Here is a 23505-nt window from a genome sequence, read left to right on the forward strand (position 1 = left end):
AGTTTCCCTTTAAATAATTGTATATTTTAAAAAAAAAACTTTTATTCACACAACACAGTACATTTTAAATAACAATTTATACACATGGTCATTAGATGAAAGTCCCTTCAAAGCTTGTAAATAAACTAGTAACAGAGCCCTAGACTGGAAGTGTCAGAATACCCATAAAACCTAGCGGTCAAACAAGAAAGTGGTTCCAATCGTTTTTCCACCGTTCTTTTTTCCCCCATAGGGGATTTTAGAAACACTTAAAATAAGGGCTGTGTTTCGTGCAGGTTTACCCTGGCATGACGTTTAACTGTAAATCTCTCTTGGACAAGGGGACTTCAAAAACAATACTAGTTAGTATCAATGTAGACAAATCGCTCTGACTTGGAACATATTACCAGTTACAGGGTCTTATACATTTACCCCCCCCCCCCCCCCCCCCCCTAATCATCATCATCATCATATCATGTGATTCAATATATTCCTAAGCTCCTGCACGTCATCTAGCTCACACTTTTGCTAACCGGTATTGTCAACTCAAGACAGTTCACAGAATTGTCCAAATGTAGCCAATTTATTCATTACTACATTTAGCTAACAGTTAATCCAAAGATTCTTAAATTCGGCAGTCTGGTCCAGATCACCATGGCATTTGTACTCTTATGGCAGCTAATTAGCATTTCATTTTGGGGGGTAAATACAGGAGAATATATTGATAATCCTTGTCCGAGAGTTTTACATGATTATCAAAACGTCATGCCAGGGTAAGACTACACGAAACACAGCCCTTTTGAACTGTTTCTAAAATCCCCTATGGACCGCTAAGCTTTATGGGTATTATGACTCATACTGTCGTACTCTATTCTATGGCTGCAAAAGCACCACTACATTTCAAGTGATCACAAATACCAACACTAAGATCATAGCCACTCACACACAGGCCATTACATTCTATATAATACCTACAATACTCTTCAAACCCATGTGGTCAGTAAAGTGCCAACATTTGCTTAAAATTTAAATACTCTTCACAAACTAAGATGTCGGTTCAATCATAAATGGTAAAGTGCTGTATGTTCCAGTTCAGAATAACCTAGTGCACACTGCGGTGATACAGCACATTCAACACAACAATGCTATCACAAACCGTTGTACAACCTGAGTGTTTACTAGGTCTATGTGCCTTTAGACGTGAGGCTGTGGGTCACGTGTTGAGGAGGTCAGTGGTGGTCCTCAGTAACAATCATTACAGGGTTCAGTCCTGTCTCCAGCTCTTTCTGCTTCTGCAACAAACCCTGGAATCAAACACAGTGCTTGTGAGCAGGAATGAAAGAAGTGAAACTAAAGTTCTTTCCTCTGCCTGCTTTCAGATTATCTACTCATCTCCCTGAAGTGTACACTCATTTAGTCCCCCTCGTGGCTTTAAAAAAGGAATGGACTGTCTTTTCACTTTTAGAGTGAACGAGAGCGCACTGAGGAGAAAGGTAGAGAATGTGACTGTGTGTAATGGACACATAGATGTAATACAGATACCTGCCGTAGCTTTGAGAGGCTCTTCAGTATGGCCTGCTGTCTCTCTGTGTTCCTAAGCAGCTCTGGGTGGAGCAGAGGGTCCTTCTGGTGGGGAGGGCTAATGGGCCTGCACTGGACCCCATCTGTGAGAATATGAAACTAGCGCTATATACAAAATATATCTGACAATACCCAGAATAAATCTGAGATGATCCCTATGCACAATAACTCTATATTATTGTAAATGTGCCTTTGGCTCCACAATAACATGACATAGTTGCGGTGTTGAGAGTAGAGCCGCAGCATGGTTCAGAACAGTGAAAATGACCTCTGACCTGTGTGTGTCTGTGGATGTGTGGAGGGTCTGGAGATGGGGGCACGGGGATCCATGTGGTACACCTCGTCGGTCCTCAGATAGGGGATGTACTCCGAGGGGGGAGGGGAGCGGTCTGTGTCCTGGAGCGAACCATGGGCCTGTGTAGGGAGGCGGGAGCCTCGGGACTGGTTCTGAAGGCGGTGTTTGATAGCAGGAACTGGAGGGGATCTGGGGGGAACTCTGGAGGCGCAAGACATCATGCTGTTACATCTGACAACGTGGTGACCCCGTTTAACCAGACGGAACGTGGTGACCCCGTTTAACCAGACGGAACGTGGTGACCCCGTTTAACCAGACGGAACGTGGTGACCCCGTTTAACCAGACGGAACGTGGTGACCCCGTTTAACCAGACGGAACGTGGTGACCCCGTTTAACCAGACGGAACGTGGTGACCCCGTTTAACCAGACGGAACGTGGTGACCTCGTGGTGAACCAGACGGAACGTGGTGACCTCGTGGTGAACCAGACGGAACGTGGTGACCTCGTGGTGAACCAGACGGAATGTTGAAAATGATTTCACCTCAAACACGGTGTTCAGTCTGATTTAATCAGGCTACAGATGGAACACTACTGCCTTTACTTCTACTCACCTTCCACTGTGAACAGCCATGGCGTGTGTCACACCTGTGATGCCATTCTTTATCCTGCCCTGTGCAGTGCTAGCAGGGTAGTTGGCTTGTGGTGGCGAGGGGTCAGCAGGCCTGAGGTCAGGTTCGGGGTCAGGGGGGTGAGGGGTTATGGTGTTCCTCTCCATCATGGTCATGAGTTCCATCTGCCTGCGGAGGCGGCTCTCCTGCCTGGTGTGTTGTAGCCCTGCAGGGTAGCGCTCTGATGCCGGGACATAGGGTTTACTGGGTCTCTGAGTGTTCCACTCTGGCCTACGACCTCCTCCCCTGTGTCTCTGGCCCTGGCCTTGGTCTGTCCGGGCAAAGGCCTCGTACAGGTCTCCTGCACCTGAGATGAGATTGTACTTTATTAATCTCCAGAAGGAAATTAGTTTCGCACATAAACATAGTAAAAAAAACAATACACACCACCTCCTACTCCTCCTCCCAGGTCGTTCAGCCAAATGTTCTCCTTCCCCGCCCTGGGGCCAGGAGGGTTCCTCTGAGCCAGCTGTGCTTCCTGCCTGGCCTCCCGCCTGCACCTCTTGGCGTTGGGAGGAGGAGGTCTGTACTCTACAGGGATGTCTGGGGTTTGCACCGCCTGGCTTCGATTACCTAGAGCCTCCACTGTGTACGTGCAGCCTGGCCTTACTGCTGGGTTCACCTCTATGCAGACAGAGAGAACACCACACAGGCAGGCATTTTAGAATGCCTATTTACAACGGGGATTTGGTGAGTAGTAGATACATGCCTGTATAGTACACGGTACATGACACTAATTCAGATAAACACTCACAATAAAACGTCTTAATTCAGTTAACCACACCCGAACTGTAACATGCTAGGAGGAATAGTGTAATGTATGTTACCAGTCTTCACTGCCATGTCCTTCCTAAGGGAGGCGGTGCTGCAAGTCTCTTCTCTCAGGGTGTCCATCTCCCTTCCTGTCCCTGTCTGGTAGTGGTATGGTCCTGAGCTGGTGTTAAAGACTAAAGACAGAACAATCAAAACCTGCTTTGCTTTCATCAAATAACAAAATTAGAACCCCAGGGTTTGAATTTGTATTTATTTTACCTTTATTTAACTAGGCAAGTCAGTTAAGAACAAATTCTTAATTTCAATGATGGCCTAGGAACAGTGGGTTAACTGCCTGTTCAGGGGCAGAACGACAGATTTGTACCTTGTCAGCTTGGGGATTCAATCTTGCAACCTTTCGGTTACTAGTCCAACGCTCTAACCATTAGGCTACGCCAGGGAATTTAAAAAATAAATGTTTTTAGGGTTACCCGGGCCCTGCTACTCTTGTACTGAACACCATGTTCAATAGATAATCTATTGAAAAAGTTTAGTCCAGAACTAGTTATAGTCCTGTCCAGGAAACCAGAAAGCTTTGTCAAATATACAACACTGTTACTGTATAAAGCACATGTGGTCAACTCCCCTAGAGAACTAGGCCACTGGGTCAGCAGGCTTTTGATCCAACACTGCTAAAGCACATCAGGGTCAGTTTCACAAGTTCCCGTTGAGCAGCTGATTTGTAGAATCTGGAACAAATCAACACCCCGTAGCTCTTCTGGATGCAATATGCTAGAACATCATAACATACATTAGCCTTCAACCAAAAAGTCAAATAAAATAATTCCCCCATTCAGTGAATTAGGTATCAAATGGCTATATTTTGACGCAAGGTGGCTAAGCGTGAGGGTTCTAGACTGACTTTTTCCCAGTGCCAAGTAAGACATGAAATAAGTTAGACATTTCATCTAACATGTTCAGAGAAAGTTAGATATTTTGACGTGCAACATTTCAAAATAGGATCCAGAATAGTCAGATGTTTTTCTCTTTAGAGATCAACTTGACTGCATGTTTTTTGTGCATATTGTCCTAGGCCAGGGTTTTCCAAACCCGTTCCTGGAGAGCTACCCTCCTGTAGGTTTTCAATCCAACCCCAGTTGTAACTAACCTGATACAGCCAGCTAATTATTACAATCAGGTGTACTAGATTAAGGTTGGAGCAGAAACCTACAGGACAGTCTATCTCCTGGAACAGGTTGGAGAGCCCTGGGCTAAGCCTATAGCTACATCATTTAACACATAAGGAAGTGGGGACACAAAACATTTGCTAGATTGCTAACTAAAGATATTGTTTCTAGATAGCCATACAATTGACCTTACAGTAAATGTAATGTCCTACAAAAACATGCCAGATAGCCCTACATTACCTGGCCTATTCACCTTAAATGGCTTGCTCCACACCGTTCTGCTGGCACATCATCTCCATTACACACGGTTTGTAAAAGGTGTAATTAACTCTATATTGACACTTGAGAAATTATTTAGATTATAGCTGAGACTATCTTATTTTTTAACAACATTAAGGGTAGTTGTTTTTCCTGCAATTAAATCTCGAAATGTTGCTCAACTGTCAGTATGCTTGCGCTTATGAGAACGCATCTCTCTCTTCACTCAGTGTGTAAAGGGGGGGAGAGGAAGTGAGCGCCAGCAGCGAGACAGGGCAGATACTTTCCTTGCAGGAAGCAGGTTTTAATGCATAATACTGTTATTTGTTTTGCCCCGTGGTAACAATTAAGCAGCGGCACAATACAACGGAAACACTGTAGTCATCTACGTTGCATTTTTTAAGACCTTTTGAAAACTGAATGGAAAGACATTTTAACACTTATTAAGGCCTTTGAATCAGATAAATGAGTTTCAGAATTTAAGGCCCTGCGGACACCCTGTAACTGTAATCACCCCGTGAGGAGACAGGTTCCCCCTCCAGAGAGAGTTGCAGCTTGGAGACGTCGTGTCCCTTCCTGGCCAGCTCTCTGATCCTCTGCTGGTGCTTGTCCTTCAGGGCCTCCTCCTGGGCCCGCTGAACACTCAGGTAAAGCTCCTCCTGCTTACGACTGTGCTGCTCCTGCAAGGAGCACCACAAGTGTTACAAAGACCCCAACAAACACAGTCTGTTGTCAGTTAATATAATGCATGACAAACACAACAGGAGTAGGCTAAAACTTAGAATACAATTCCAAATTTGAAAACAAATGGAAAGAACTTAATTTGTGATTGCTAGTCATCTCTTTCATTAAAGCTGATATACTGGCAGAGATCCCCAATGAGCTCTATGTTCAGAAGTGTAACGTCCATGTGCTCTGACCTCTGTGTGCCTCTTTCTCTGAGTGTCGAGCTGGTACTGTTTCTGTAGCAGCTCTCTCTCCTGCGCCACCCTCCTCTCCTCCTCCTGCTCCACAGCCAGGCGAACGGCCTCCTCCGCCTCACGCTGCCTCCTCCTCTCCTCCACCTGAGCCTCGATGGCACGCTGGAACAGGATGGGACAACCAATCCACAATACTGTCAATCATCTTAAGAGTCTCAATGGCCAAGAGAATTTGAATTTTATTAGGATCCCCATTAGCTGACGCCATGACATAAAATAATATTCCTGGGGTCCGTCATAGCACATTGCGTAATATTAAACATTAGATTAAAGGATTTGGTCTTCTACCGTTATCCCACTCATACCTGATGCTCAAGCTGTTTCACTCTCTTCCTCTCTCTCTCCTCGATCTGGGCTGGGTCCAGTAGGGCCGTCATGGTACGGAGATGGCTGAACAAAGAAATATACATCATAGAATAGCACAGAATAGAATGAATAATTGTTCCCGATCAGATGGTTAGGGGAAAACTCTTGTACTGGATGGCTCACCTTGCCTTCTGTGGGAAGCCTCCAGTGATGTCGACACTGGCTCTCCCAAGACTGTCCCCTCCGTAGGTGCTGGCTCCGTCCCAGGCCACAGAAAGGGCTCCAAAATGGGTCCTCTGTTGACTGAGGGGCTCTGACTCGCCCCTCTCTGCAGCCACGGGGGCCTGGAGAGGGACTCTCATCTGGGGGGAGTCAAAGTGCATGGCCCAGCGCTCATGGTCCTCAGCCTGGGAGGGAGGGAGGTGGATTAGTGGAAACACGCTATTGAGCATTGTTTTCAAGTCTGGGAACCTACAGGGGTAAACATTTTAATTCTAACCTGGCACTAACAAACCCGATTCAACTAAACAATTAAAACAGCCTGTTACTTGGCTAAGATACTGTTTCTCCTGCCGGTGTCGCAGCTTGTCCTCCTCCCTCTGCCGGTCCAGATCCTGCAGCCACCTCCTATGATGCTCCTTCTTCTGAGCGCTGAAGGCATGTTCTACTGGGGTGGCCTCCTGGACATCACAACCACAAAAACAGCAGCTTTACAACAGCACTCTGTTGTAACCTTCAGTTGAGATGGCCTGTTCCCTGTAACTCGAATAGTAAATGTGTGTTTGGTACATTATGGTAGTGAATGGTACTCCACCCCCACTACGAAGGCAGATCTGATGGCAGAAGGGAGGTCTCTGTGACTGCTGTAGCTCTGAGTGGAGCACAGTGTGTCTGTGTCCTCCAGACCGGGTCCTCCTAGCATCTGGCCAGAGACCACAGAAGCTTGTCAACAAACATGTTTTCTTAGACATTGACAGTGAAAACTTTTTGCAGAAAAAAATCCATTGCCTACCCTGGTGTGTATGTGACCATCTCCAGGACCAGGTTTGGATGTGATGGTCACCCTTCCCCTTGGGCCATGGTCTGCCGTGACATCTGGTCTGCTCAGGTCGTTCTGCTGTTTCTTCAGAGCCATCTGTTCATCTTAAATCAGACAGAGAGCAAGCCAATCAAATCACTTCATTAATGTCTGAAAAGCTGTAGCACACCACAATACCCAGACACCACCAATCAATCAAATAAATTGATGCTCCAGAGGTCTTGTATGATGTAAGCCAGTAGTTTAAAAGTAATGCTCAGGGGCCAAAATGGGTCCCAGAAAATGGTGCACTACCTCATCCATTTCGTATGATATGTGAAATAATATGTAACTCGTATGATATGTTACGAATTGTTAAAAAGAAAATGCTGCACTGAAAGTGAAACCAGCCCCTTGCTGTATGGTGTGCTGTGGTACTGTACAATACTAGATCACAATACTTAGGTGCCAACATGATAAGTATTGCGATTCTCACGATTCTATACTGAACAAAAATATAAAGGCAACATGAAACAAATTCAAAGATTTTACTGAGTTACACTTCATAGACGGAAATCCGTAAATTTAAATACATTCATTAGGCTGTAATTTATGACTGGGCAGGGGCGCAGTCATGGGTGGGCATAGGCCCACTCATGTGGGAGCCAGGCCCAGTCAATCTGAATGAGTTTTCCCCCACAAAATGGCCTTTTACAGTAATAAATACTCCTCAGCACCTCCCTCCGACGATCCCACAGGTGAAGAAGCCAGATGTGGAGGTCCACATGGTCTGCGGGGCCTGGAGTGATACCACATGGTCTGCGGGGCCTGGAGTGATACCACATGGTCTGCGGGGCCTGGAGTGATACCACATGGTCTGCGGGGCCTGGAGTGATACCACATGGTCTGTGGGGCCTAGAGTGATACCACATGGTCTGTGGGGCCTAGAGTGATACCACATGGTCTGTGGTTGTGGGACCTGGAGTGATACCACATGGTCTGCGGTTGTGGGGCCTGGAGTGATACCACATGGTCTGCGGGGCCTGGAGTGACACCACATGGTCTGCGGGGCCTGGAGTGATACCACATGGTCTGCGGGGCCTGGAGTGATACCACATGGTCTGCGGGGCCTGGAGTGATACCACATGGTCTGCGGGGCCTGGAGTGATACCACATGGTCTGCGGGGCCTGGAGTGATACCACATGGTCTGCGGGCCTGGAGTGATACCACATGGTCTGCGGGCCTGGAGTGATACCACATGGTCTGCGGGCCTGGAGTGATACCACATGGTCTGCGGGGCCTGGAGTGATACCACATGGTCTGCGGGGCCTGGAGTGATACCACATGGTCTGCGGGGCCTGGAGTGATACCACATGGTCTGTGGGGCCTGGAGTGATACCACATGGTCTTTGGGGCCTGGAGTGATACCACATGGTCTGTGGGGCCTAGAGTGATACCACATGGTCTGTGGGGCCTAGAGTGATACCACATGGTCTGTGGGGCCTGGAGTGATACCACATGGTTTGTGGGGCCTGGAGTGATACATGGTCTGCGATTGTGGGGCCAGTTGGATGTACTGCCACATTCTCTAAAACAATGTTGTAGGCTGCTTTTGGTAGAGAAATGAACAGTCAATTCTCTGGCAACAGCCACGGTGGATATTCCTGTAGTCAACATGACAATTGCACACCCCCTCAAAACTTAAACATCTGTGGCACTGTTCTGTGACAAAACTGCACATTTTAGAGTGGCCTTTTATTGTCCCCAGCACAAGGTGCATTGTGTAATGATTATGCCGTTTAAATCAGCTTCTCGATATGCCACAACTGTCCAGGTGGATCGATTATCTTGGCAAAGGAGAAATGCTCACTAAAAGGGATGTAAACAAATTTGTGCACAAAATTTGAGAGAAAAAGGTTTTTGTGCGTATGGAAATTCTGATATCTTTTATTTCAGCTCGTGAAAAATGGAACCAACACATGATGCATTTATATTTTTGTTCAGTGTATATGTATTGCAATTCGATGTTCCAAACATATTGCTCACCATATGTCTGCTGCAGAGGGATAAGAGCCATGAGAAAACTATTTTAAAAATATATATATTTTTTAATTGAACCTTTATTTAACTAGGCAAGTCAGTTAAGACCAAATTCTTATTTACAATGACGGCCTACTCCAGCCAAACCCAGACGACGCTGGGCCAATTGTGCGCCGTCCTATGGGACTCCCAATCACGGCCGGATGTGAAAGAGCCTGGATTCGAACCAGGGACTGTTGCACTGTGATACAGTGCCTTAGACGGCGGTGCCAGTCGGAAGCCCAAGTTATGCAAATAAAAGTGCTAAAAACAAATTGGTTCCATATTTAAAAAGATGGAGAACAAGCTATGAAGGAAAAATACTTAGTGCATGTATTTTTTGGTGCAGGTACAGCCAACTAGCTCAAATAATATTACGATAGTCAAAACGACACGGTATATTGTCAAAAATAATATCCTGATGTGATGGGTGAAATTGATCCAGTTACACTAGTTGGTACCTAGTTCTTTCCTCCATTGTGTCCTCTTGGCCTCCAGTGCTTCTTTGTCCATCTCTCTTTCTCCCAGAGAACTGAACAGGCCAGATGGTTGACCACAAATCACCCACCTGTCCAGTAGAAAAGAAAGTATGCTAAATACATAACATAATTGCAATTTCACATTTTAGAGGTGTCTGTCAAGTGGTCAAATAGGCTACAATGTGCTCCAGGTATATTACCTTTCATCCTCGCTTTTTCCCTGTGAGTTTCCATTCCCACTAACATGTGCAGCACTTTCTTTTCTCCCCGTTCCATTCAACAGGCAATCCTCTTTAGAGTTCCCTTCATTTCCTTGGGAATATGCAAACACTGTTAGCTACATGCATCATAGATGGTAGTGGTACATCTTCAATTTCATCATCAGGTTCATTTAACAGAGAGCCAATTGCACTTGAATTGGGATTATTGTAAACGTCTCACTCTAACCTGTTTGAGGCTGGCTGTGTACATCCTGATCCTGTGAGCGAATGGTTGAGTTGTTGATTGTGCTGAGGATCTGTTGGAGCTGCTCATTGGTCAAACAGACCAAACTGTCCTTCACAGTGGACTTTGGAGGTCTATCGGTGGCTATCTGCCCATGTCCTTTAGCTGAAGACACTTTGGCCAAGGCTTTGGTATTGTGGTCAGTGCTGCCCTTGGCCTTTGGTTTTGTATGATTGGATGCAACCATTGGAGTGTCATTCTTGACTGGCACAGTGTGGGTAATAGGGACTGCCTTCCTCCTCTCTGCACGTTTCTTCTGTACTCTCAGAGGCTCCTCGGATACTGGTTCGGGAAACTTCTTTGAGTTGAGAGCATTTTGTGGTCTGGTTCGAGAGAGTATCTAACATTAAATCATAAAAAGGAAAGTAAAATGACAAGGAACGTTACAGTTCATGCATTTATGACCGTAAATGCAAAAAGTAAGGGTTGTTAGATAGTTTTCTGCTATCTTACCTTATTTGGATTCTTCGTATCAACACCTACAATCATGGCAAAACATAAATGACAACTCAAGTTAAAATCGGCTTTGATTCCTCTGAGGTATATGGTAATGTATAATGATATCTTAAAGTTTAACTGAACGGTATGATACCTACCATGATGATTGGTTAGAATTAGCCTGGGCTTTCCATTTTCAAGTTCGAACATCAGACCATCCCTGTTCACCAAAACAAAAAGGTAATAGCTATAGATCTAACGTTAGGTATGTTGCTACATAAGGCAGATATAGATCTAAGATTACAGTTTTATGCTAGCCAAATTATCTTTCCAAACTTTGATGGCTGGTTTACAAGCTTCAACTAACTATCTAGCTAACGTCACCAACTGCAAAGCTCGTTAGCTAACGTTAGCTAACGTCACCAACTGCAAAGCTCGTTAGCTAACTTTAAACACGACTGGTGAAAGGAAAAATCATTACTCACCCCAGATTCATTTTAGCTAACAGTTGTCATTGAACTGGCTGAACGATATACATAAATCTTGGTTAGCAAAGTTATTTGGTGAGAAACATTGCTAGGTAATAATTGTCCAGTTTCCCTAAACTCCTAGCTAAACATTGATACCTCTCGATATGTTTATTGTGTCAGAGATCCTTTTCTAATATCTCTGATTGTGTATGTTGGTTGCTGTCAACGACCAATGAGAACATAAATGATTGGCTTATCACTCACAGGTTTGTATTGAGCAGCGAATCAGAATACGTCTTGCTAAATAGGTTAACTTTACGTTTCCGACATTACGGTGGTAAACCCCTGTGCTTAAACTCGGGGTTTGACTAGATGGTATACGGGACAAGCGAGGAAGAGACAAAGCGAGAGATTTACCCCGCCCAAAATATGACCGAATGAGATAAAAATAAAAAAATATATAAAAAAAGATTGTATTACGTTAGGCTTATTTGATCGAGTTGACGTTTCGTAATATTTAGGCTGTTACAAATGCATTGAGAAAACTGAGAAAAACGTCTTAGTTGTGTATGTTGTTTTTATTGTTGCACTGTCCCTACGTACACCAAATATGTTATATATAAAGATGCTCACTCACATGACTCCACACACTGCACTGACACTCCAAACACACACATAACATGCAAACATCTTCATATTGACTCTACACACGCAAACACACTCGTATACAATCATAATTTACGCCGCTGCTACGCTGTTTATCATATATCCTGATGCCTTGTAACCTTATAGGTTAAAATATATATATATATATGCCGTTCTGCACCTGAACAAGGCAGTTAACCCACTGTTCCCCGGTAGGCCGTCATTGTAAATAAGAATTTGTTCTTAACTGACTTACCTAGTTACATTTTTTTTTATACAAAAATACATAACTACCTCTATCACTCCAATTGTAAATATGGAATTGGAACTGACCCTGTATATAGCTTCTTACTTTCTTGTGTTCTTATTTCTATTCATCGTGTTTTTGTTCTACCTTTTTAGTGCTAGGTGGATATTGATTATTGCATTATTGCGTTTGGAGCTTGCAAGAAAGGCATTTCACTGTGCTTGTGCACGTGACATAACATGTTCACGTGCATATCTGGTGTCCTGAAAAATTAAGGCAGTTATTCAATTATAAAAACATTACAGTGCATTCATAACAGATGTCACAACACACCAAGTGTGTGCTCTCTGGCGCCTAGTCCACTACCACATATCTACAACACAACATACATTTGTATGTGTGTATAGTGCGTATGTTAACATGTGTGTGTATGCACCAATGTTTGTGTTGCTTCACAGTCCCTGCTGTTCCATAAAGTTTATTTGTGTCTGTTTTTTAATTCTACTGCTTGTATTAGTTACCTGATGTAGAATAGTGTTCCATGTAGTCATGGCTCTATGTAGTTCTGTGCAACTCTCATAGACTGTTCTTGTCTTGGGCATTGTGACCCTCTGGTGGCATGTTTTAGGGGGGTATGCATTGGTGTCTGGGCTGTGTGCTATTAGTTTAAACATAAATGAACATTAGAATAGTCCCGCTTGATATTGCCTGCATTGAGGACGTGTATATCCTTTGCTTTGGCGGTCACTCCGCTACCTTGTCAATATAATAGATAATCTGACGGGACTCCCTACAAAAAACACGTCACTTCGACAGTTATGGCTAGCAGGGATTCAGTTTTTGTCAGAATTTACTTTTCCTATTAGGTTTAGAACGCATGCAGCAAATTAGGAGAATAAATGTGGCAGATTAGGATAATTAGGTTTCGGATTAGCTAAAATGTGAAAACCCACTTTGAATACAGCTACGACTGGAAATGACTTTTCGTAGCAGGTTAGGGAAGTATTTTCGCTAACTTAAACCTAATTCGCATAGCATGCTACGTTACTTATCCTAACCTGCTGTGTAAATGCTCATAACCTACTAGGTTAAAGTCACTTCCGGAAGTGCCATGTTTTTTTAAGGAATCTCGATGGTGTACACATACAGCTACAGACATAAATTACTTTTTCGTAGCAGGTTAGGAGAACTTCCGTACCATGTTTGGATAATTAGGCTCGCGAAAATGCTCTTCTAACCTGCTACAAAATGTCCCTTCCGGTCGTAGCGATAGACAAAAGTGGGTCATGTCTAGAAGGGATCCAGCTTTTGTCAAATTTACTTCAAACGTATATTTTTTTTGTGGCATTTTACCTAATCTTAACCTGCCACAATTATTATCATAACCTGCTACGTATGTTCTCCTAAGTGAATGAACGTAGCAGTTGAGGAAAATTAGGTTAGGGAAAGGGTTAGCTAAAATTCTATCATAACCTGCTACAAAAAGTAACTTCCGTCCATAGCTGCATTCTATCTAGTAACAACTGCAAACTCCGCTTTCGTTGCAGTACGATGGTGAAACGAGCACACCTGAGTAACGTGTACATTTTTGTTTCCCAATCACGCGAATGAGGAGGGGACTAATTCGGATGACACATGAAAATGTAACAACAAACGGGAAAAAAAAAACTTCTGGACCATGCTAGCAAAGATACTGTTCTGTGACGCTAATATATGCTAATACTAGCTAGCATGATGAGACCAAAGAGAACCTGTTGTGTCGGTGTATGTCGTGCTTGTGGGGAAAACATTTCCAATAGAATATACGTGCACAATCTCTTCAGTCAGTTCGAAGGTCAATGTTTGAAACCATTTGACTACACCACAGCATTGGAGGACCTCACTGGACCAATTTCTCAGGACGATGCCTTACCACAGATCATTTGCGAAACGTGTCGTAAACTTCTTAAAAGGTACTACAAAAGCTTTTGCGATGTGGAGAAAATTGGCAGTATATTTCGAGAAAGTGCTCAGAAGCAGAGGGAGAGTCACTCTCTTGCATGGCGAACTCGGGACTCCCAACAAGGTGAGATTAGTATCACCCCCTTTCCCCACGAGAGAATGACAGACGCGTGTAAGGTTACCCCGCGAGATTTGACCGTAAAGTTAGTAGTTGTGCCAAAGAGCGAGAACACAGGCGAAGAAGCCACGCCACATCCCCACAACGATAACATCAAACCTGAGCCTGCAGAAATCTCAGTATACCTGGAAGAAGATATGGAGCAGGATCCACAGTCTGGCGATGATGATGCTGCTTCTTCGAAGCTAAGCCAGGTAAACACGTGTTGTCACCTTTAATACCTGCTGTATGTTGGAGAGAAGTCGGGGGGTAGTGTTAAAGGTTGTAAACATCTTGAAGTTTCAGGTTCAAGGTCGCTAGTGTACCTTCCTTTCTGGAGTCCTGCGCCACAGTAGTGCCGTGATCCAATCTCTGACAGCAATGCGGTGATCATTTACAACCTATAAAGTTGAACTTTATTCAACCGTCAAATCGTTCAGTCTTCTCTCCTCCTTCCATTGCAAATAACTGAATTTTGATAGTTTGGTCGCAAGTATCAGGTGAAAATGCTTGCTGGGCCATTAAAAGTAAAAAAAAAAATATGCATTGATTGGTATTGACATTTCCCCCTTCTAATTTTAGGTGAGTGTGCCAACAAAATACATCCTTACTGGACCCATGGAGAAACTTGTGGATAACATGTTGAATGGACAATTCTTCAGCGCAGCAAAGGCAATAATGGAAATTCCTGATTTGGCTTCCCTTGTCACTAAAGAGGTTTTGAATCAAGTCGTCAAAGAATGCAAAGAGCTCACTAGCGTTCCATTCAACTCCATACTAAGACAGACCAGTCCATCCTCTTTGGAAGCCTTCAGATGGGACACTGTTTTTACTGAATGGAAGACAACTGCACCCACGTTCCTTGGGTTTCTGGAGTCCGCGAGCACATCTACATGGGTTTCTGCCCTGACCAAAGAACGTACACAGAGAAAGAACTTCGCCATAGGCATGGCTGGAGCCACTCTTCTCAAGGTACGTTGCGGCAGGATGAGTGCACCCATGTATCGGAACTCGCTTATCATGCACCAGGCTCAGAAGAAAAAGTGCTTCAATAGGTTTGCCAGACTTGGTGTCTGTGTTACAAAGCAAAGCATGCTTCATCTGTTGAGAAGAGTGAGGGCATCTGAAGAAGTAACCAGGACTCCCTCTGCAGGTGAAGACCACAACTACGACTCAGTAGCGCCAAGAAGATCCACAGAAAATACTGACAGACAGGTGTGTAAGGTTTGTTTCTATCATGGTTGGAGTCAATTCCAATTAAATTTCAGTCAATTCGGGAACTAGGCCTAGACTGAAATTCCAATTGTCTTCAGTGCTTTTCTAGGCTGAACAATTGAAATTGCAATTTGATTTACTTTCTGAATCGACAAGGAATTGCCCCCAACCTCGCTTGTTTATACAGTGTCTCCAGCAGGTGTTCACGTCTTGACTTTTTCAAAAACTTTGTTGCTACAAAGTGGGATTAAAATTGATTTAAATGTAATTTTTGTCAATGATCTACACAAAATACTCCAATGTCAAAGTGGAAGAAAACTTCTAACATTTGTGAAACATTTAGTGAAAAATTAAACAATTTCTTGATTAGAGAAGGATCCAACCCCTTAGTCAATGCATGTTATGATCACCTTTTCACACCTGGAAAGTCAAACATTTGCCCATTTATTATTTTCAAAATTCTTCAAGCTCTGTCAAATGGGTTTGTTGATCATTGCTAAACAACCATTTTCAGGACTTGCCATAGATCTTCAAGCAGATTTAAGTAAAAACTGTTTCTCTGCCACGCAGGAAGATTTACTGTCTTCTTAGTAAGCAACTCCAGTGTAAATTTGGCCTTACGTTTTCAAATACTGTCCTGCTGAAAGGTGAATTAATCTCCCAGTGTCTGGTGGAAAGTAGACTAAACCAGGTTTTCCTCTAGGATTTTACCTGTGCTTAGCTCCATTATGTATTTTTTTTATCCTGAAAAACTCATAACATGATGCAGCCAGCACTATACTTGAAAATATGGAGTGGTACTCTGTAATGTGATGTAGTAGTTTTGTCCTAAACATAACACTTTGTACTAGAGATGTACATTTTGCTGCCGACTAACCCAACCCTCATTAACCGGTCAACAAACGGTCAAATAAAGTCCATACAGTGACATGACCAACAGAAAATGCTATGCATGCATACGAGGAACGGACATTCTTCATTAAGAGCTTAATGAAAACATAACAATAGCAAGCCTATAGCTTATTATTGAACACGCAACTGCAGTAATGAAGCAACTATTAAAACTTAATTCTCAAACATTTTTGCCAAAATACAATTTTGCGGGAAAACAGTTCACCTGATGTGAGCCGTTCCATATGCTACAGAGATGAAATTATGAAAATCTTGAATTTAGAAAGAGGGGGAATCTAATAGCAACAACTAGAATGGGCTACTAAAATGACTAGGATTTTGGCTTATGGACAACAAAAGAAAGTTGATATGAAAACCAATAGAACTGTAGAAAAATTATATTTAATGACATGAGGAAGTCTTAAAATAATGGTTGGATTTCTGCTTGGCTACTTTGAAGCAAGGTAAGACATGGCTCATTATTTGAAGTAAAGTAAAGTAAATTGCTTCAAACAATTATACTGCCTCACGTTCTAAAGTGGCGAGTGACGCGCTGATAGCCTGCCTACCTTTGACTATAGCCTATATGCACTCGAATTGCGAATGGGAGGTGCCCTTGAATTATGATCTGAGGTTTGAGAAGTAAAAAAATGGTAGCTCTTTTTAATCGCAGCCATCAAAACAGTTTTTACCACGCGATTGCGTTTAGAATTATCTGTTGCGCAATGACTGGGTTCATAAAAGCTAGTTTCACTCCAAAACCAGCTTTTTGAGGAGGTGCTCTCTCGCTGTCTAACGTGATAGGCTATTCCGCTCATCAAACTAGGCTCTGTATGCTGTGCGCGTTTAATACATCGGATAAATGATGACTAACATACACACGAGTCAATTTAACTTGACATGTGTATTCAGGTAGCCTATGGTCCTACTTCTGTGTAATCAGGTAGCCTATGGTCCTACTTCTGTGTAATCAGGTAGCCTATGGTCCTACTTCTGTGTAATCAGGTAGCCTGTAGGTCCTACTTCTGTGTGTAATCAGGTAGCCTATAGGCATACTTATGTGTAATCAGGTAGCCTGTAGGGCACACTTCTATGTGTAATCAGGTAGCCTAAATGTCCTACTTCTATGTGTAACTTACTCAACATTGACAGGAGTGCTCCAAAGAAAAGACAATTACTAAATTGACAACTCGTAAATGGAATAAAGTAAACCAAAAGTTGTTTCTCACAAGTGTAGCCTAAGTTGTGCAATGAGAACGGTAAAAAACTGGAATAATAATGTATTGAATGCATTAACAGACATTACCGTAACCAAACAAACATTTGTAGATTAGGAATTAACGGTAAATGTACTACTGTAAAAAAAAAAAAAAAAAAATACTTGTGGAATTGATAGACACTAACAATCAAATGGAACCAATTCACAATGAAGTTATGAAACAAAGAATGTGCACAAATTGTCAGGAGATAGCGCCTTCTGGAGCGAGAGACAGGCATAGTGCAGCCACATTCCTACTTCTCTGACTGTGCCATGCCCGCGGACTCGGAAACGGATGAGTCCACTGAGATGGGCGCAAATAAGACCGCTGTCTTGTGTGCCATATATACAGTGCCTTTGGGAAGTATTCTGACCCCTTGACTTTTTCCATATTTTGTTACGTTACAGCCTTATTCTAAAATGGATTAAATAAATAAAATAATCTGTAATCTACACACAATACCTCATGATGACAGAGTGAGGGGTTTATACAATTTTGCAAATGTATAAAAAATATTTAAAAAACAGATACCTTATTTAAGTAATCAGATCCTTTGCTATGAGACTCGAAATTTAGCTCAGTTGCATCCTGTTTCCATTGATCATCCTTCAGGTGAGGTTGCACAGTTGACAGTGCATGTCAGAGCAAAAACCAAGCCATGAGGTCGAATGAGTTGTCTGTTGAGCTCCAAGACAGGATTGTGTCGAGGGACATATTTGGGGAAGGGTACCAAACAATGTCTGCAGCATTGAAGGTCCCCAAGAACACAGTGGCCTCGTATCATTCTTAAATGGAAGAAGTTTGGAACCACCAAGACTCTTCCTAGAGCTGGCCACCCGGCCAAACTGAGCAATCAGGGGGAGAAGGGCCTTGGTCAGGGAGGTGACCAAGAACCCGATGGTCACTCTGACAGAGCTCAGGAGTTCTTCTGTGGATATGGTTGTCCTTCTGGAATGTTCTCCCATCTCTGCAGCACTCCACCAATCAGGCCTCTGGTAGAGTGGCCAGACAGAAGCCACTCCTCCAGTAAAAGGTACATGACAGCCCGCTTGGAGTTTGCCAAAAGGCACCTAAAGACTGACTATGAGAAACAAGATTCTCTGGTCTGATGAAACCAAGATTGAACTCTTTGGCCTGAATGCCAAGCATCAAGTCTGGAGGAAACCTGTTACCATCCCTATGGTAAAGCATGGTGGTGGCAGCATCATGCTCTGTGGATGTTTTTCAGAGGCAGGGACTGGGAGGCTATTCAGGGTCGAGGCAAAGATGAACGGAGTAAAGTACAGAGATCCTTGATGAAAACCTGTTCCAGAGCGCTCAGGACCTCAGACTGGGGCGAAGGTTCACCTGTCAACAGGACAACGGCCGTAAGCACACAGCCAAGACAACGCAGGAGTAGCTTCAGAACAAGTGTCTGTATGTCCCTGAGTGGCCCAGCCAGAGCCCAGACTTGAACCCGATCAAACATCTCTGGAGAGACCTGAAAATGGCTGTGCAGCAACGCTCCCCATCCAACCTAACATAGCTTGAGAGGATCTGCAGAGAATAATGGGAGAAACTCCCCAAATACAGGTGTGCCAAGCTTGTAGCATCATACCGAAAAAGACTCTAGGCTGTAATCACTGCCAAAGGTGCTTCAACAAAGTATTGAGTAAAGGGTATGAAAACTGTAAAAGTGATATTTCATTATTTTTTTTGACAAATTAGCAAAAATGTCTACCTGTTTTTGCTTGTCTTTATGGGGTATTGTGTGTAGATTGATGAGGGGAAAATAACTCAAATTAATTTTATGTGGAAAAAGTTAAGGGGTCTGAATACTTTCCGAAGGCACTGTGTGTGTGTGCACAAACTCAGTTTTTCACAATTCCTGACATTTAATCATAGTAAAAATTCCCAGTATCTGGTAGCCTTTAAATTGTAACTTGGATCAAATGTTTCGGTTAGCCTTCCACAAGCTTCCCGCAATAAGTTTAGTAAATTTGGGCCCATTCCTCCTGACAGAGATGGTGTAACTGAGTCAGGTTTGTAGGCCTCCTTTCTCATGCATGCTTTTTCAGGTCCGCCCACAAATGTTCTATAGGATTGAGGTCAGGGCTTTGTGATGGCCACCCCAATACCTTGACTTTGTTGTCCTTAAGCCATTTTACCACAACTTTAGAAGTATGCTTGGGGTCATTATCCATTTGGAAGACTCATTTGCGACCAAGCTTTAACTTGACTTGAATACATCCACATAATTTTACTACCTCATGATGCCATCTATTTTGTGAAGTACACCAGTCCCTCCTGCTGTAAAGCACCCCCACAACATGAAAGGGTAATTAATAACTTTACCATGCTCAAATTGATTTCTACCCATCTACCAATGGGTGCCCTTTGCCAGGCATTGTAAAACCTCTTTGTGGTTGAGTCTGTTTTAATCTACTGCTCGACTAAGGGACCTTTATTATAGATATCTGTATGTGTGGGGAACAGGGATGAGGTAGTCATTCAAAAATCATGTTAAACATTATTGCACACAGTGAGTCCATGTAACTTATGTGACTTAAATTCTTACTCCTGCACTTTAGGTTTGCCAAAACAAAGGGGTTGAATACTTATTGACTCAAGACAGTTCAGCTTTTCATTTTTAATTGATTTGTTAAAAAAAATGTAAAAAAACATAATTCCACTTTGATATTATGGGGTATTGTGTGTAGTCTAGTGATGAAAAATCTCAATTTTATCATTTTTAAATTCCGGCTGTAACACAACAAAATGTGGAAGAAGTCAAGGGGTGTGAATACTTTCAGAAGGCACGGTAGGTTGCGTCCTGGTTGTGATATCCATTTTATCCCCAATGTGCTCATCCCTTTGTGGGACATGGTGGTTTTTATTCAGTCATTTCATGGCAGAGCAGAGGGAAGTTCTGTCAGAGTTTTAGATGTAAAAAATATTTCAATATTTATTGAGTAATGATTTTCTTACCCTTGCCTTAATGGAGCAGGAGGACCCAGAGCCTACAGCGACTGAGAAGCAGCAGGAACCAAGGACCAGTCTGGGGGAAGAGCAGCTTCCAGACTCTGGAACGACAGAGTCCACAACAGTCACATGCACTCCTCTCTTTCGGAGCAAAAACCATGGTCAGGGCCCATCCAAATGCCAGGCCAAGCCCAAACCTCTGCCCAAACCCCAGCCTCAGCCCCAACATCAGGCCCAGCCTCAGCCCCAACATCAGGCCCAGCCTCAGCCCCAACATCAGGCCCAGCCTCAGCCCCAACATCAGGCCCAGCCTCAGCCCCAACATCAGGCCCAGCCCAAGCCTCAGCCCAAACCCCAGCCCTTCCCCACAACCTTTCTCCTGGCCCAACCCTTCCAAACATCACAGAACCAAACTGTTATGTTGTCTAAACAGAATGCCCCCCTGATGATATTTACACTTCCCTATGTGCAAAGCCCTGCAGCTCAAAGTGAGGAAGTCAAAGGTGTGGAAAGCACTACGTTGCACAACTACAACGTTCCTTGTTCTTGCCAGGTGTGTGGGCAATCATTTGACTTCACGCGTCATTTGATAAGACATGTTCAGATGCACTTAGCGGAGCGAAACCGTTTGTGTGGTTTGTGTGGGAAGGTCCTTGGGCCTGCAGAGAACATGGCGGTTCACCTGCAAACTCACAGTCTAATGAAAACGTTTTGTCATATTTGTGGCAAATGTTTCCCTAAGAATTCTGAGCTGAAATATCATATAAGTATTTATCACTATGTGGAGAAGCCACATCTGTGCGAAGTGTGTGGCAAAACCTTCAGACATGGCAAGGCCCTTAAAGAGCATCATACGTCCTTTCACATAGAGGGACGAGATAAGCCATATAAATGCCATTTGTGCAGAAAAGGCTTCTCGGGAGAAAGACAAGTTAAACTCCACCAGTTAACTCACACTGGAGAGAAACCGTTTCAGTGTGAAGATTGTGGCATGTGCTTCAGGGAGAAGAATACTCTTAAAGGGCACATGAGGACTCACACAGGAGAGAAACCGTATAAGTGCAGAGAGTGTGGAAAATGCTTTAGATTGTTAGGTGCTTTAAAATGTCACCTACTAACTCACACTGGAGAGAAACCGTATCGCTGCAACGTCTGTGGCAGATGCTTCAGTCAGTCCTCATCCCGCAAGACTCACATGAAAACTCACAAAATGGCTCACGCAGTAGAGCGTCCAGAGAGTGCAGAGAGACCACAGAGTCCAGAGAATGCAGAGAGACCACAGAGTGCAGAGAGACCACAGAGTCCACAGAGTGCAGAGAGACCACAGAGTCCACAGAGTGCAGAGAGACCACAGAGTCCACAGAGTGCAGAGAGACCACAGAGTGCAGAGAGACCACAGAGTGCAGAGAGACCACAGAGTCCACAGAGTGCAGAAAAGGCTTTGTCGGAGTAGGATCTCTAAAATGCTGGTCCAATGGAGAGACACCATAGCTTAGATCCCCCTCACAACACATGTGAACATTTACTGAAGGGAGAACCCACAACCTGCCTTAGAAGTTGGAAAAGTGGCCTGTTCTGCCACCTTTTTAGAAGACAAAGAAATGCCTCTAAAGTCACTTCTCTTGTTTAAATACATTGTGAATTAGCAGTTTGAAAACATCGCTAATGGACTTTGGAATGTACTGTGGAATGTTGGAATGTTGGAGAGTCAGTCTGTCATTTTCACAAAGAGGAGTCGACAGCATGTGGTCAACTTGTCTGTCCCAAATTGTTATGAGACTGCTGACTGGTCCCAAAAATGTGTTAGTCTCACAGTTACAGATTGATTCATTTCTTTATGTTTTGGTTAAAAAGTATTGTGTATTGTAGCTGCCAGAGGATAACACAATAAAATATTTTGTACTGTTTTTCAACCACAGAAGGGACACACTTCTCATAATAATGAGAATGCATATTCACTGAATAGGTTTAGCTCCTCTTCCATGTAGTCTTACTGTTGGTTGAACCTTAAGATGCATGAGAACTGAATGTTTATTTCTAAATGCATTTTATTGAGATCATACTAAACTCGGCAAAAAAAGAAATGTCCTCTCACGGTCAACTGCGTTTATTTTCAGCAAACTTAACGGGTTGAATCTTATGTTCAATCAAATATTTACAACTGAGACATAAACTGAACATGTTCCACAGACATGTGACTAACAGGAATGGAATCATGTGTACCTGAACAAAGAGAGGGGGGGGGGTCAAAATCAAAAGTAACCGTCAGTATCAGATGTGGCCACCAGCTGCATTAAGTACTGTAGTACATCTCTTCCTCATGTACTGCACCATATTTGCCAGTTCTTGCTGTGAGATGTTACCCCACTCTTCCACTAAGGCAAGTTCCTGGACATTTCTGGGGGGAATGGCCCTAGCTCTCACCCTCCGATCCAACAGGTCCCAGACATGCTCAATGGGATTGAGATCGGGGCTCTTCGCTGGCCATGGCAGAACACTGATTCCTGTCTTGCATTAAATCACGCACAGAATGAGCAGTATGGCTGGTGGCATTATCATGCTGGAGGGTCATGTCAGGATGAGCCTGCAGGAAGGGTACCACATGAGGGAGGAGGATGTCTTCACTGTAACGCACAGTGTTGAAATTGCCTGCAATAACAACAAGCTCAGTCCAATGATGCTGTGACACACCGCCCCAGACCATGTCACGGACCCTGCTCCCTCTCCAGAGTACAGACCTCGGTGTAACGCTCATTCCTTCGACGATAAACGCGAATCCGACCATCACCCCTGGTGAGACAAAACCTCTACTCGTCAGTGAAGAGCACTTTTTGCCAGTCCTGTCTGGTCCAGCGACGGTGGGTTTGTGCCCATAGGCGATGTTGTTGCCGGTCATGTTTGGTGAGGACCTGCCTTAAAACAGGTCTACAAGCCATCAGTCCAGCCTCTCTCAGCCTATTGCAGACAGTCTGAGCACTGATGGAGGGATTGTGCGTTCCTGGTGTAACTCGGGCAGTTGTTGCCATCCTGTACCTGTCCCACAGGCGTGATGTGTGGATGTACCAATCCTGTCCAGGTGTTATACATGGTCTGCCAATGTGAGGACGATCAGCTGTCCGTCCTGTCTCCCTGTAGAACTGTCTTAGGCGTATCACAGTACAGACATTGCAATTTATTGCCCTGGCCACATCT

General features: G+C 43.8%; 2 protein-coding genes across 10 annotated transcripts; one reads left to right on the top strand and one right to left on the bottom strand.

The window, feature by feature from the left end:
- Positions 1–25: 25 nt before the first annotated feature.
- On the bottom strand, positions 26–14232 carry ccdc66 (coiled-coil domain containing 66). 5 transcript variants are annotated; one of them, XM_021570070.2, is made up of 19 exons: positions 14134–14232; positions 10686–10747; positions 10543–10568; positions 10033–10429; positions 9786–9897; positions 9568–9674; positions 7021–7151; positions 6823–6930; positions 6557–6688; positions 6192–6415; positions 6008–6092; positions 5643–5804; positions 5237–5402; positions 3352–3471; positions 2912–3148; positions 2468–2831; positions 1836–2056; positions 1522–1643; positions 26–1283 (listed from the first exon to the last, which is right to left on the bottom strand). In XM_021570070.2, the coding sequence occupies exons 2-19, from the start codon at positions 10735–10737 to the stop codon at positions 1209–1211; spliced, it is 2841 nt and encodes a 946-aa protein (XP_021425745.2). In that variant the 5' UTR covers positions 10738–10747; positions 14134–14232; the 3' UTR covers positions 26–1208. The 5 variants fall into 5 exon arrangements, with proteins under 5 accessions (XP_021425745.2, XP_021425746.2, XP_021425744.2 ...); XM_021570071.2 differs by lacking the exon at positions 14134–14232 and adding an exon at positions 11013–11351 and having other exon boundaries at positions 10033–10412; XM_021570069.2 differs by lacking the exon at positions 14134–14232 and adding an exon at positions 11013–11350 and having other exon boundaries at positions 2915–3148.
- On the top strand, positions 12640–22226 carry LOC110494746 (zinc finger protein 135). 5 transcript variants are annotated; one of them, XM_021570077.2, is made up of 4 exons: positions 12640–14202; positions 14570–14959; positions 15141–15202; positions 20336–22226. In XM_021570077.2, exons 2-4 carry the CDS (start codon positions 14824–14826, stop codon positions 21764–21766), a joined length of 1629 nt encoding a protein of 542 aa, XP_021425752.2. In that variant the 5' UTR covers positions 12640–14202; positions 14570–14823; the 3' UTR covers positions 21767–22226. The 5 variants fall into 5 exon arrangements, with proteins under 5 accessions (XP_021425752.2, XP_021425753.2, XP_021425747.2 ...); XM_021570078.2 differs by having other exon boundaries at positions 20339–22226; XM_021570072.2 differs by having other exon boundaries at positions 14570–15202.
- Positions 22227–23505: the final 1279 nt, after the last annotated feature.

The sequence above is a fragment of the Oncorhynchus mykiss genome, chromosome 17 (assembly GCF_013265735.2).
Source record: "Oncorhynchus mykiss isolate Arlee chromosome 17, USDA_OmykA_1.1, whole genome shotgun sequence".
Classification (NCBI taxonomy): domain Eukaryota; kingdom Metazoa; phylum Chordata; class Actinopteri; order Salmoniformes; family Salmonidae; genus Oncorhynchus; species Oncorhynchus mykiss.

What these genes read in the sequence shown, in the direction of transcription:
- ccdc66 (XM_021570068.2), bottom strand. An exon ending in AGAAACAGTATCTTAGCCAA is followed by an intron (nt 6,416 to 6,556) that starts GTAACAGGCTGT and finishes CCTCCCTCCCAG; the next exon opens with GCTGAGGACCATGAGCGCTG. An exon ending in GGGAGGAGGAGTAGGAGGTG is followed by an intron (nt 2,832 to 2,911) that starts GTGTGTATTGTT and finishes ATCTCATCTCAG; the next exon opens with GTGCAGGAGACCTGTACGAG.
- LOC110494746 (XM_021570072.2), top strand. Translation starts at nt 13,603, where the DNA reads ATGCTAATACTAGCTAGCATGATGAGACCAAAGAGAACCTGTTGTGTC. An exon ending in CTTCTTCGAAGCTAAGCCAG is followed by an intron (nt 14,203 to 14,569) that starts GTAAACACGTGT and finishes TTCTAATTTTAG; the next exon opens with GTGAGTGTGCCAACAAAATA. An exon ending in CAGAAAATACTGACAGACAG is followed by an intron (nt 15,203 to 20,335) that starts GTGTGTAAGGTT and finishes GCCTTAATGGAG; the next exon opens with CAGGAGGACCCAGAGCCTAC.